General features: G+C 58.9%; 1 protein-coding gene across 15 annotated transcripts in view; it reads left to right on the forward strand.

Annotated features, from left to right (window-relative positions):
• The first annotated feature begins 405 nt into the window (after positions 1-405).
• The window catches only part of SRCIN1 (SRC kinase signaling inhibitor 1), a 77,034-nt gene continuing 64,532 nt past the window's right edge, over positions 406-12,907 (forward strand). For 9 of the 15 annotated variants that reach the window (XM_073005367.1, XM_073005355.1, XM_073005356.1 and 6 more), the window contains exon 1: positions 2,968-3,184. In XM_073005367.1, the coding sequence (XP_072861468.1) occupies positions 3,061-3,184 (124 nt within the window). In that variant the 5' untranslated portion in view covers positions 2,968-3,060. Of the gene's footprint in view, positions 916-1,794; positions 2,044-2,966; positions 3,185-12,907 lie in introns of those variants that run through there. The other 6 variants (XM_073005358.1, XM_073005366.1, XM_073005369.1 and 3 more) reach the window with 4 other exon arrangements.

A 12,907-nucleotide genomic window follows, 5' to 3' on the forward strand; every position in this document is an offset into this window, starting at 1 on the left:
TAGGGGGAGGTGAAGGGCAGGAGTCCTGTGCAGTTGGTGGGTGGGGAGTCTGAATAGAGGAGCGACGTGTGCCAGAGCTCTGGGCTCCCAGCCGCCTGGGAGGTGGTGTCCATGTGCTGAGGGGAAGCTACCCCTGCCTCCCCTCAGCCTCCCCTACACAGAGCCTGCTGCCTCCCATGCCCATCCTGGGCAGGCAGCCAGGCAGGGCGCTGGATGGATGCCCACTGTGCTCTCAGAGGCCAAAAGATGGGCACCATCCAGTTGGCAGAGGGAGAGGCAGTTGGCCCAGGAGGGAAGAAGTCAGGGTGCCGGCCGCTGGGGTCGTGTGCCCAGACTGTGTGTCCAAGGACACAGCTCTTGGCTGTCTTCCTGATCTGTGCCGCTGGAGCTGGGAAGGGCCTCTCCTCTGGTCCTGGCCCTGGCATCTGAGTTACTGCAATTGGTTATTGATCTCTAAGGGGAATCTGGGACCTTGTCCCTAGCTGGGCATGTGGTTGGTTCAGGGGCAGGCCGGGGGAGTGGACAGGAAATTGGGAGAGCCCAGATTAAGGTTGCAACTGGGTAGACCAGGAAGTGGGGAAACCGGTTTGTCATTTGGGCCACTTGGGGTGGGGTCTCCTCTCCTGGGCTCTCTGCCTGCCTGCCACTCTGCCTGATGGTCCATAGTGAATAGAAGTACTCTGTTCCCTCTCTTGCTCACCTAAACTGCTTTTGGAAACGCCAGAAGTAGATAAAAGGGACAGGGGACTCAGCCCACCTTCTCCTCCCCAAGAAAGCTTGAGAGAGAAGGGACTGGTCAGAGCATCGGAGCGAGGGAGGGAGGGGGCCGCTGGAGCACAAGGTGTCTGTGCCGGCCTGGGTCTGGGTCTGGGTCAGCGCTGGAGAAGTCTGCGGAGAAGTCTGGCCTACCAACAGGTAGGCCAACGAAGGTGGGACGCGGAGGGGCGGGGGACAGCAGGGTGGAGCCGAGCTAGTGCTCTGCCGGCTGCGGTAGAGGCGGCAGGGGCGCCGCCAAGCGAGGCGTGAGCAGGGACCGTCGCTGGAGCGTCCTGCCATGGGGTCTCACTGGCCGAAGGGGCGCAGACCACCTTCCTGCTAGCACGCGCGCCTGCAGTTCCCGCGCACGCCTGCAGGAGGGGCCGCAACCCGGAGCCGGGGCCAGGAGGCGGCCCAGCAGGGGGCGCCGGGGAGCCCAGACCCTCTGACTGAGCCGCCTCTAGGCGCGGTGGGGTGAGGGGTCGCGCGGCAGAAGCAGAGGAGGATCTAGGCGCTCCCGGCATGGGGCGGCTGTTGGTTTCCGAGGTCACCTTGGCTGAAGGGAGCCCCCAGTCTCGCCGCCCCGCCTCCCCACCCAGCCCCGAGAGCCTTTCCATGCCTAGGCGCGCCCAGGCTTGGAGACCCAGGAGTCCTCCACCCTCCAAGTGTTCCCGGTCCCTGGTCAACGTATTTGTCTCCATCGTGGTGCGAAGACTACTTGGGGTGGGAGAAGCAGGTGGCGCGGGGAGGAGAGTGAGCGTGCCTCGCGCCCGGCCCCGGCCGCGCGCTGCGGGATCCCGCCGTGCTGCTGGAGGGAGCGAGAAGGCGCAGTGCCCCCTCCCCTCCCCCGCCTCCGCCGCCCCGGGCGGCCCTTTGTACGTTCCGGCCACACGCGCGCGCCCGCGCCGCGCGCGCGCGCCCGCCCGCAGTGACACACCCGCGCCGGCCCGCGCGCGCGCACACACACTCACACACACACACACACACACACACTCGCTCTCGCACACTCGGTGACACGCCCGCGCGCGCGCGCACCCACACGCCCGGCCGCCGGCGCCCTCCCAGCTGGTCCACCCCGGCGGGGCCCGCGCCCCCGGCCCGCCCGCCTGGCACCGCGCCCCGGGGCTGGGGCCGAGCGAGAAGCCCGTGAGGCGGCGAGAGGGCGAGCGCCAGGCAGGCCGGCCCGGGGCCCCCGCCCCCCGCGCCCCCGCCCGATGGGGAACGCTCCGTCCCAAGGCATGTCCCTGTCTCTCTCCTCCCTAATGTGCCTCCATGCTTAAGTGGAAGGTATTTCTGTTTTCTTTGTGTGTTTTCCCCCTCGGCCGGGGGCGGGGGCGGCGGCCGGGCCGGGGAGGCGGTGGCCGGCGGGGCGAGGGATGCTGGGGTGCAGGTGTGTGGGGGGCAGGGGACCGCTGTGCGCTGGGCTTGGGAGAAGGACCCAGGCGAGAGGAGTGCTGGGACCAGAGAAGGGGGCAGGGTGGGGAGGGCCTCACGACGCCCCGGGGTGGGGGCCAGAGGGGTTCAATTGTAAAGGGGCTTGTATGGAGGGGGGAGGGGTGAGGAGAAGAAGAAGGGGGATGGATGTTGAGCAGGGTAGGGGGAGGGGAGCGTCCATCCGAGGTGAGGGAAGAGGAGGATGCAGGGGGAGGGGAAGGGAATGGAGAAGTGAGGGGTGCATCAAAGGCCTCCCTCCCTCAGCTCCCAGAATGGGGTGCACGGGCTAGGATGGTGGTGGTGGGCCCTTTGCGCCAGCCCCCAGGGACGGAAGGGGATGAGTGAGTTCTGGGGTTGGCCGCGTTTCCAGGATACAAGCCCGTATTCCACACACCCCAGCTCCCCGCACCTCGAGGCCCTAGCCCTGGAGACCTCTGAGCCTCAGGAGCAGTTGCAGAAACTGGGGACCAGCTCCCCGCTCTACCAGCGAGTAGGGAGGGCCACGAGAGGGAGGGGTTTAGGGAGGGGCTATTTAATCTTAACCCCTCCCCCCGCAGAGGCCAGAGGGCAGGGGAGGGCGCCCCCAGCTGGGAGGGCATCTAGGGTGAGTGAGAAGATAGGGACTGCAGGCGGCTGAGGGGTGGAGGGTGGGGCTGGGAAGGGGACGCACCACCGTGGCCCACCCTCCCCTCCCACGCACCCCCCTGCTACGTCAGAAGCTCCCGGGCCAGCTCCGAGTCCTGTCGGTGGGGGCAGCAGGATGCTGGTGGAAGCAGAGGGGACAGGCCGGGTGCCTCCGCAGCTCGGCTGTCAGGGCCCGGCGGGGCGTGTGAGGCTGCTGGTGCGCGCCCCCCAGCCCCACGCCTCCCCATGCAGCCCTGGCAGTGCCTCCGGCGCTTTGCCCTGGCCTGGTGGGAAAGGACGGCGGAGGGCAGAGCCCGCTCTCCCAGGGAGGAGGCTGGACCGAGGGACCCTGGGGGCCGAGGGGAGCCAGGTGAGCAGGCGCGGGGAAGTGTGCAAGGAGGGGAATCTTCCCAGCCCCTCTCCTCAAATGTTGTGGGACAAGGAGGTCCTGCAGCACCCCAACTTTAAGGAAAGTGGGCTCCCCGAGCTGGGGTTGGGGGTTTCTGGCAGCAGCCTTTCAAAAGGAGATGGAGGATCTGCTGTCTGTTTTGGGGAAGGGAGAAACAGGTGAGGCTTGGGAGTGAGGGAAGCTGATCAGACTTCCAGGTTTGTGGGCCTGAATGTTCCTTTGGGTGGGGTTTGAGCACTTTTTGGGGGTCGTCAGGATACCTTCTTCCCGACTCTTGGTATCTCGGTCTGCGTGACCTTGAGCCAACTGCTTTGCTGTCTAATTCCGTGCCTCAGTTTATCTTATTCCCGTCCCTTTCCCTCTTGTTGGTCTTTAAAAAATTGATGATGCATTTGATGGAGATTGTGAGGCTGTCACCACTGGTGGCAGCTATGATGGTGGTGGTTTCTGGTGTGGTTGTATGTGGGGAGCAGCTATGGTGCATTTGAGGGGTTTTGCTGGTTCTGGTTGGTGATGGGCCACTCCGTACAGGTGTCAGGGACACGGAAAGGAACATTCACACAGGAAGGAGTTCTCCAGGCAAGCTGAGAGTTGCTGGGGACAGAGACTTAGCTAGTAGTCTGGGGTAGAAGCAAGGGATGGGGTGAGGGCTCTGGGCATAAGGGGAGCGATTCCAATAATAAGATCCACCACCACTACCCCCCACCCCGCCATCCCCACCTAGACTGCCTGGCACCCAGGCACCATTGGCAGCAAGTGCAAAGGCTTTGCCCTGGCTTCCTGCCACCCTGCCTTGGGGACAAGAGGGTCTTTGTCCAGTCCCCCCTACAACAATTCTTGCTCCTTCCGCCCTTTCCACGATGGCTGGTTCTCTGTGATGACCCTCAGGGCTGGGATGGAGGCACAAATCCCCCTTCTGGCTCCCATTCTCTGTGCCCTGGAGCTCTATCTGCAAAAGGCAACTGTGGTCCTTGGGGAGTGCTGAGTGGAGGGGGATACTCCACTAGGGGAAGGGTCACTAGAATGAGCCTCTCAAAGAGCTACCCCCACCTTAGGCTTTCCCGTGCCCCTCTACTTGCCTCCTTGCCTAATGCAGAGGGTCTGGGGTCTTCGTGGCCTAATCCCTGCTGGGTTCCTGGCATCTTAAAGATGTGCGGAGTACTGGGTTGGGCGCTGGGATGCAGGGCCTCTCTGATGCACTCTCGCTCTCTCTCTGTCTCTCTCTCTCTCTCTCTCTCTCCCTCTTCCCTGTCTCTCTTCCTCTTCCCTCTCTCGCCAGGGACCCACCCTGGAAAAAGGGTTTAATTAGAACCATTGATTCCTTCTTTGGCTGTGGGCATCGACAGTGTGGTCAGGGCTAGAGGGTGGGGGTGGCATGGCTGCTGTCTGCCCATGCCAACCTTGGCATTCTCTGCCAAAACCCCAACCCTGGAAGTGCTTGGGAGGGAGGGGGCTGGGCTCTTTGAAGTACCCAGTTTGTTGAGCCCCCACCCCCACCCCAGGTTAGGTTTTGGGGAAAGAAGGGAGACAGTGTTGAGGATTTGAACGGAGGGATCTGAGTTTGGGGCACAAGGAAGAACAGTTCATGGTGTCTGTCACACTGGGTAGCGGGCCCGGGGCACATGAAGAGGCAGATGTGGTGGGGGGCGCTCCTGCAAAGGGGCCTGTGGGTGTTGGGGAGGCAGGGAGTTCAGGGGAAGGATCCAGGGCTTGCCATAAAAGCTGCTCTTTCGAGGAATCCCAAGCATTTATCTCCTCCAAGCCCTGGCAAGGAGATCTGTTTTCTTCCTTCATTTATGTCCTTGAGGCCCAGAGAGGGACAGAGACTGCCTCAGAGGCCCAGCAGACGTAAGTCTAGCTTTAAGCCTGGTTTCCTGACCTAGGGACCCCTGCTTGGATACAAGCTGCTGAGGATAAGGCTCCTGGTAGCTGAGGCTCTGGACTCTAGGATTTGTGGGGGGTGGGGGACAGGTTGTGCTCCCCAAGTCCTGGCTGCCTGCTGTGGGTGGGCTGGTGCAGGTGCAGGTGCAGGCTTCAATGAGGCACTCAGATGCTCTTTGAAGAATCCCTCATTGGCTTCCTAGGGCCCATTCGAGCAAAGATAATAAAAATCTGGCCGTCAGCGGGTTTGAGGGCTGTACTCGCTTCCCCTTCTTTCATTCCAAGCTCTGAGAAGCGGAGATGAAGGCTTCGGATTTGGCTGGGAAGCAGTGCCTGCCCCGAGGGAGGAAGGGAGGAGGCAGTGAAGGAGGGAGGACTGAGTTCCTGGCAACCAGGGGAGTTTCTGGGGAGGTGGGCAGAGGGGCAGGGGCATGGTCCCTAACTCCTGCCAAGCAGCCTAGAACCTCGGGGTCAGGGTTCCTCTACCCGATACCTGGGCTCCAGAGGGCTCCCCTGGATGCCCTCAGTCTTCACCCCTCCCCCATCTCTCCTCTGTGCTTTCCGTCTCCCCATTCCTCCCCTGCCGCTCCCTGCCCCTCAATTTCTCCTGCGCTGCCCTTCCTGCTGTCTCTCTCTCTAACCCTGTCTCCCTGTCTCTTCTTCTGCCTCCCCCTGCCTCCCTCTGACCGCCCCTCCTATTGTCTGCCGCCCCTTCCTTTCCCCAGCTCTGGCCCTGCTTTCGAGGACTGTCTGGAAGGTTGAGAAGCCAAGTTGGGGGCGGGGAAGTGGCCTCAGAAGGGATGGGCCTGGGTTAACTATTATGGTCTGTCAGGTGCCATAATTGTCAGAGTCCAGGAAGGGCTGCTGAGCACTTAGGGATGTGTATATGTGTGTGTGTGTGTGTGTGTGTGTTGAGGGCGCCATCCCCCTCCCCACACCACAGCGGGCACCTTGCCCTGACATTGGGCTCTTCCTCCCCTGCCTCAAACACCCCAGGTTCCCTGCTCTTCTCCCCTGCCCCTCGGATTTCTCCTTGCCTACCTCCGGCCTCCCGCCCCTCCACCCATTGGCCCCCCAGGTGCTATGCTGCCCTTGCACTGCCCCTCACACCCACCAGACCGTCTCCAGGTGCAGAGGCGGTAAGGGAGGCATCCAGGAAGCCTCCCGGCTCCATCTCCCACCCATGTCTCTGATGGGCCTGCCTGGAGCCCCATCCACTCCCTGGGGCCCCTTTGCCATGTTGTAAACCCCCCAGCAGAAAGACAAGACCCTGGTGGAAAGGCACTGCACTAAGTCGAGAGAGCTCATTCTTATCCTTCCTCAGTGCCCAGATGTCTGCGTGACCTTGAGCAAGTCCCTTCCCAGCGCGGGCCTCTTTCCTCACCTGTGAAATGAGGGGGCGTGGGCTGGCTGATCTCCAAGGTCTCTTGTGACATTCCAGCGGTGTTGTGTCTCTCTTCTGGGTGATTTGCATATGCTTTGCATATATTAATGGTGCCTGCTTGAAGGGGGAGGGTGCCGCCCACACCCGGCCCAGAGTCCCACCCACCATTCCAACTCCCCTTGCCCATTGGCCCAGGCTTTTGCTGCTCTGATTTCCCAGAGGGGTGAAAGCTGGGCCTGAACATTCCCTGGGGAGGTGAGTCTGGCCCCTATGTTCCAGCCATGCTGGGGGCAGGGTGGGGGGATGACTGTAGTGGAGGGGACCCCTGCCCTCAGCACTCCTGCTGCAAAAGGTCAAAACAAAGAAGCCATGTGGTGGGTGAATTCGCCAAAGTTGCCTGTGGCTAGAATAGGGGGTGCAAAACCCCACGGAGGCCTGACCCTGCAGCAGGCAGAGGGGCTTGAGGCTGTGCACCCTCCCAGGGCCTGCTAGCCCTCTGCCGGGAGCTTAGCCAGGTGTCAGAGCTCCTCCTCTGGCTTCACCTCCCAGGCTCAACCCATGGCAAGTCCTGCCCTTGTGCCCCTGCCTGCTTTTGCCCATTCCCCTGGGCTCTAGGGATGTGTGTGCTGAAACCTGAGCCTCAGAGATGGTTACTGAGAAGGACTAGGTCATTCATTGCCTCTCTGGGCCCTCTTAGCTACCACACAGAAGGTGGGGTCCAGACCCTCTGCAGGGGTCATGGACATTATGAGGGAGGAGAACCTGCCACCCCAGTCCTGCCCCTACCTCCAGCAGCCCCCCCTGACCTCTTGGGGACCTCCCCCAGAGCCTCCTTGCATGCCTTGCTTCCTTTTACTTACATATATCCCCACTCCTGGGGCAGGGCTGGGTAAAGGTTGATAGCCTGGAGAAGATCATGTAGGCCACTGAGTCATGAGAAGAGTCTCTGAAGACAGGAACAAAAATGCCACCAAGGAGGACTGGGCCAGGGGAAATGCAGCAGGAGAGATCAAGGTTAGACTTAGTCTTAAGGAAGGACTGTCCCAGGGGACAGATTGGTTTCTGATCCTGGAATTTTTGTGAAGATTAAATGAAACAACCGATGAAAACATCCCACACAGTGCCGGACATATAATAAACAATCAATTTATTGTTGGGATAATAAACAATCAATTATGATGGGATAGGTGACAGACATCTCTGAACCCAGAGAAGATGATAATCCTTAGAGAAGTCTAAGCCTGAGACTTAGTTAGGATTTTGCAGAGGATGAGGACTTGGAGGGGCAATTCCTAGAAAAGCTGTTTCCCCCATACCCAGGCTGCTGCTCCGTCATCCCACCCTTCGGGCCCCACGCATGCACTGGGCTTGGGGCCCAGCCACCCAGGGACACCCTGCCCTCATCCTGTCTGCTGGGGGTGGGCAAACAGAAGGGTGTGGAGGCTGGAAACCTGCTTTTCTCCCCCTGCCTCCATCTCTGCATAGGACAGCTTGAGAGGAAGCAGGCCCACGCTGTAGTAGGAGGAATCAAGGTTAGATAGGAAGATAAACCTCCCAGCATGTGGCCACTCCAGGATGGGAGCCTCTGGTGGTATTTTTGCATCTTTCACCTCAATGACAGTGGTCTGTGAGCACCCGTAGACTAGTGTTGGACCTAGGGGCAGGGGACTGCTCAGCATGACCTTTCACATGACCTTTGGGCATCCTGAGGAGTGTGGCTGGTGTGGTTGCCAGAGTGCAGGGGGCCCTGCTGGGGAGGGATCCAGTGCTGCGGGAGAGGCAGAAGAGGAGGAGACAGAGAGAAGCTGCTCCTCTGTTCCTCAGGGCAAAGAGGTAAATTGTAAAGAACAAGCGTTGGGCTGGAGTCAGCTTGCCTGTCTCCCCTACTGCTGTGTGACCTTGGCAATTTAGTTGCCCTCTCTGGTCTTCAGTGTCCTTGGTATAAGAAAAGAGGGTGGGACTAGAGGACCTTCAAGCTCCCTTCCAGCGCTCCCAGGCTCTCTCTACCTCCTCTCCCTTGGATAATATTGCTTTGCCACATGGAGGGTGGGAAGACTGTTTCCCAGCTTCAGCTAAGAAAAAAAAAATGGAGATTTGGCCCAAGAGAATATTGGAATACATACACATGTACACACATACACACACACACACACACACACACACACACACACTCTCATGCCTTACAGACAGCCCCCCTCCTGTTCCGAAGGCACACCTTGCCTACATCTGCCCTCCCAGCCCAGGGGATGGCTAGAGGATTCAGCTGTCCTCTGAATTCTAAACTCACTGTTTTCCTCCCACCCCAGCAGAACTGGCTGTGCCACACTCCATTCCATTCGGGGACAATAATCCAGTTCAGGTTTTCTTCCACAAGGCACTTCAAGCTGGTGGCTCAGCTCCCCTACAGCCTTATCCTGGCTCCCGGTAGCCTCCGCCACCTGCCTCGGTTGCCTGCATGTCCTGGTGTGGAGTAAACCAAGACTGGAAGGGAGTTGGGTTTTCTCACCTCTGCAAATACACGCATTCCAGGGCACTGGCTTCTTTTCCATTCCAGCTGGCAGAGCATGCTGGAGACCCCAGACCCAGGGGCCCACAGAGGGGCCCCAGACTCAGCTTATAGAGAGACCCCAGACCCAGAGACCCCACAGAAAGAGCCTAGTTGTTTCTGTTTGTGCAGAGCTGGGGAGATCGCCAGGGCACGTGTTCTGCAGTCTCCCCTCACCCCTAGGATGCATGATAATTGCATACGGAGCAGACATCACTCCAGGCACCAGCCTCTGCTTCTTATGGGAAGAATGAACGACCCCAGCTCGTTGGGAAGGCCTTCCATGGCTCCTTGAAGCCCTTGGGATGGGCCTTGCTGTCTTCTCTCTTGGGCCGTCCCCTGCCTATTCCACCCCACCCAGTGACCAGGCTGGCCTGATGAGTCCCCCATTCTTGTCCCCAGCCCCCTTATCCATGGAAAGTTAGGGCTCTGTGGAAGGGCGAGGGCTGTGGGGACTGCCGCAGACTCTCCCTTTGTCCACCCCAGAACTTCTGGGGTCTTTTCTACCTGGGCACTATGGGAACTTCTGGTTGGTAAAACGAGAAGTGGCTTGTGCAGGGCTTCCTGGAGCTTCTTCTCTCCTGGAAGTGGGAGGGGCAGGAAGGGGCTCTTAGAGAGGCAGATGTCACCTAAAGATGAAGCTCAGGAAATCCCAGACCCGCCTGTCTCCTCAACCTGATGGCTCACCCCAATCCTGGTCCACTGGCAGCCTTGGGTTAGAACAGTCTGCCTCCCACTCTTAGGACGGGACAGAGACAGAAGAGAAATCTTCTCTTCTACCTTGCTGCCCATAGGAGATAATTTCTGCTGGAGCATCCAATAGAAAGAGGTTAGACTTTAGGCAGAACTTCCCAGAGGCCACCAAAAGGAAGACAGCCAACGACTGGGGAGGGTGGATAGGAGACAGTTTAGCTCCTGGGTCAAGAGCTCAGGGTCTGCAGTCAGACAGCTCTGGGCTGCAATTGCAGCCCTGACAGTCATTCGCTGTGTGGTTTGGGGCAAGTTGCTTCACTCTCTGAAGCTCAGTTTCCGTCTCTGTAGATCGAGGGCATAACAGTGGCTTCCTCACAGAGTGGGTAGTAGGATTATATGAGGTAATTTAGGCAGAGTTCCTGGCACATAGTAGACATTCAATAAATAGTCACATCTTTATCTTCCTCCTCTTCCTGTGTCTGACTGAATGATCGAATAGGGTCCACCCTCCACTGAGGAAAGGGCATACATAAGAAACCTCTTTAGATTTTTCTAAGACCCAGATCCTCAACTCAGCCTATCTGGGGCTGGGCCCCTGGAGCTGCCACTAAGGGCTGGTGGTAAGAAGGAAGCTGGAGCTCCTGAGCCTTCACTTCTGTGCCTCCCACTGCCTCATCCAGGAAGCCCTCTGGGGCTAGACACATTAGTGAGCATTCTTAATATTTTCTCCCAGTCCATGTCCCAACAGCTGTTTCTCCCTGGGATGTCGACGTTTTAGGTAATTGGTGGGAAAATTGGAACTACGAGATTGGCAGGGGGCTCTGAGAATGCTTGCAGCCAGACGTGTTGTGGGTATGGATGGGTCTGAGCCAGCCAAGGGAGGGCTGTGCCTGAGTGGGTGCGGGCCACAGTGTCTCCAGGCAGGAAAGGTCTTACTGCTGCATGCCCCAGGGTAAAAGGCTAATCGGTATTGCAGCATGAGGGAGGTGGAGTAGGTTTAGAAAGGACTTCCCTGCAGGGTGGGGCATGGTGGACAGCTGCAGGGGACCCTGCCGTGGCAGGTTGAGGGTTGGGGGCGTGGAGGCAGTAGCTAAGTGAAGGACTTCAGGCAGGTCTGTGCTCCTGGCACAGTGTGAACCTATGAGTGCCTTTTGGGTGGGAAATGCCTGTCTGTAACACAGGCAGGGGAAGCGGGGCTATCTCAGGGTTAGTGGGGAGTGGAGCAGATGGGGGTCTCTTAGGCTGGGGAGAGGGTTGTCACCGGGGCAATTATGGCAAGCCTCTCTGACCCTGAAGCCATCAACCTTCCAGAATGGCATAACCTTGCATGAGGGAGGCAGGTGGGCTATCATTTGGGGTCTAGGTTGGGCACCCCAGTAAAGCATCTCCCCTGTTTCTGGGAGAAGAACCAGGCGTGGCTTGTTGGCTGTCTGTCCTGGGAACCCAGTTCTGGGGACCCCATGTTTTCTGTGTTGTCCTGCTGTTCGTCCCCCTGTCTGTCTCGCACCAGTGTCTCTACCCCCTCAGTCCCTGCTCTTCCTATGACACCCAGTCTCTATCCTGTCTGCCCTGGGGGGCCCCAAAGGGAGAGATCCTAAGCCTCTGCCTTGCTCTGTATCTGCTTCACCTCCCCCAACCTCATGGCCCATGGCCCATGGCCCTGCCCCTGCCCCGGCCCACTTTGGGAGCCCCTGCCCCGACCCCTCCTCTCTCCAGCTCCTCTGCTGCAGCCAGGCCTTTCTGGGCATTCATTCACGACTTTCCTCCTTTCCTGTCCCTCACCCAGGGCTCCAGCGTGCGGCGGGAGGGAAGCCTCCAGGACTCTGTTCCCTCTGTTTAAAGTCTCCAGGTTAGTAAGCCAGGAGGAGGGAGGCCCCCCATGATTCCCCCCCCGCCAGCTCTCTGTAGTCAGATGCTCGTCCCCAGCCTGAAGGGCCAGAAATGGGGAGGGGGCTATCCCTGGTGGGCCCAGCCTTTGCCAGGGGAGGGGGCAGCAGATACCTGACTCTGGGGAGGGCACTTTGGCTGGTAGAGAACATGTCTGTATGTGCACGTGTGTGCATGTCAGTGAGTGTGCGTGTACAAGCACGCGTGCATGTACATGTGTGTGCAGGCTGCAAAGCCACCATGTAAGCTAGGGCTGGGGTAAAAAGAAGAGGCGGGAATCCTCTGCCGAGGGGGCTTGTGGTCTGCGGAGAGGGATCAGGAGCAAGGGGCACCTCTTATGGGAGGATGTCCATGTTCCAGCGATGCCCAGAGGGTGGGGGATGGGAGAAGATGGGACCGTTTTGTTTAGCTTACAGTCACATGCAAACTTGTGATCTCGTTTCATTTATTCAATTGTTTGCTTGTTCATCCATTCATGCATTTATTCAATAAAGACTTACTGAAGGCCAGGTGTGGTGGCTCACGCCTGTAATCCCAGCATTTTGGGAGGCCGAGGTGGGCGGATCATGAGGTCAGGAGTTCGAGACCGGCCTGGCCAATATAGTGAAACCCTGTCTCTACTAAAAATACAAAAATTAGCCTGGTGTGGTGGCGGGCACCTGTAATCCCAGCTACTCAGGAAGCTGAGGCAGGAGAATTGCTTGAACCCAGGAAGCAGAGGTTGCTGTGAGCTGAGATTGTGCCACTGCACTCCAGCCTAGGTAACAGAGCAAGACTCTGTCTTGGGGGTGGAGGGGGAGAAGACTTATTGAACACTTTCCCTGTGCCAGGCACTGGACTAGGCTCAGAGTCTAACAGCAACCAAGGCAGATAGGTTCCTGGATGCTTTGCTTAAGTGTTGAGCAAGTAGAGGTCGAAGAGTTGGAAGATTTCCTGGCTGTGGGGGCCTGTCCTCTGTCTATCTGCCCCTGCTCCCCCTGCTGGCAGCTCTTTTGTAACTTTATGTCCCTGTGGAGTGTCCCCTCATAATGTGACCCTGCCAAGCAAGCAGTTACTTGGCCTCCAAGTCCCTGGTGACCTTGATGACTAAGGGTAACATTATTAGGCTGCTCCTGAGGCTGCTTCAGAGGACATCAAAGAGCCCGGCTGGAGGAGGGTGTATGGACGGGGGAAGCCATCGCCGCCCCCAAATCTGGGCCCAGGACCAGCAGCCTGGAGCATTGGACTTGAGAGTCAGCCTGCCCTGGGTTCAAACACCCACTGCAGCCATTTCCTAGGTGTGTGAACCTGGACG

The sequence above is a fragment of the Chlorocebus sabaeus genome, chromosome 16 (genome assembly GCF_047675955.1).
Source record: "Chlorocebus sabaeus isolate Y175 chromosome 16, mChlSab1.0.hap1, whole genome shotgun sequence".
Classification (NCBI taxonomy): Eukaryota; Metazoa; Chordata; class Mammalia; order Primates; family Cercopithecidae; genus Chlorocebus; species Chlorocebus sabaeus.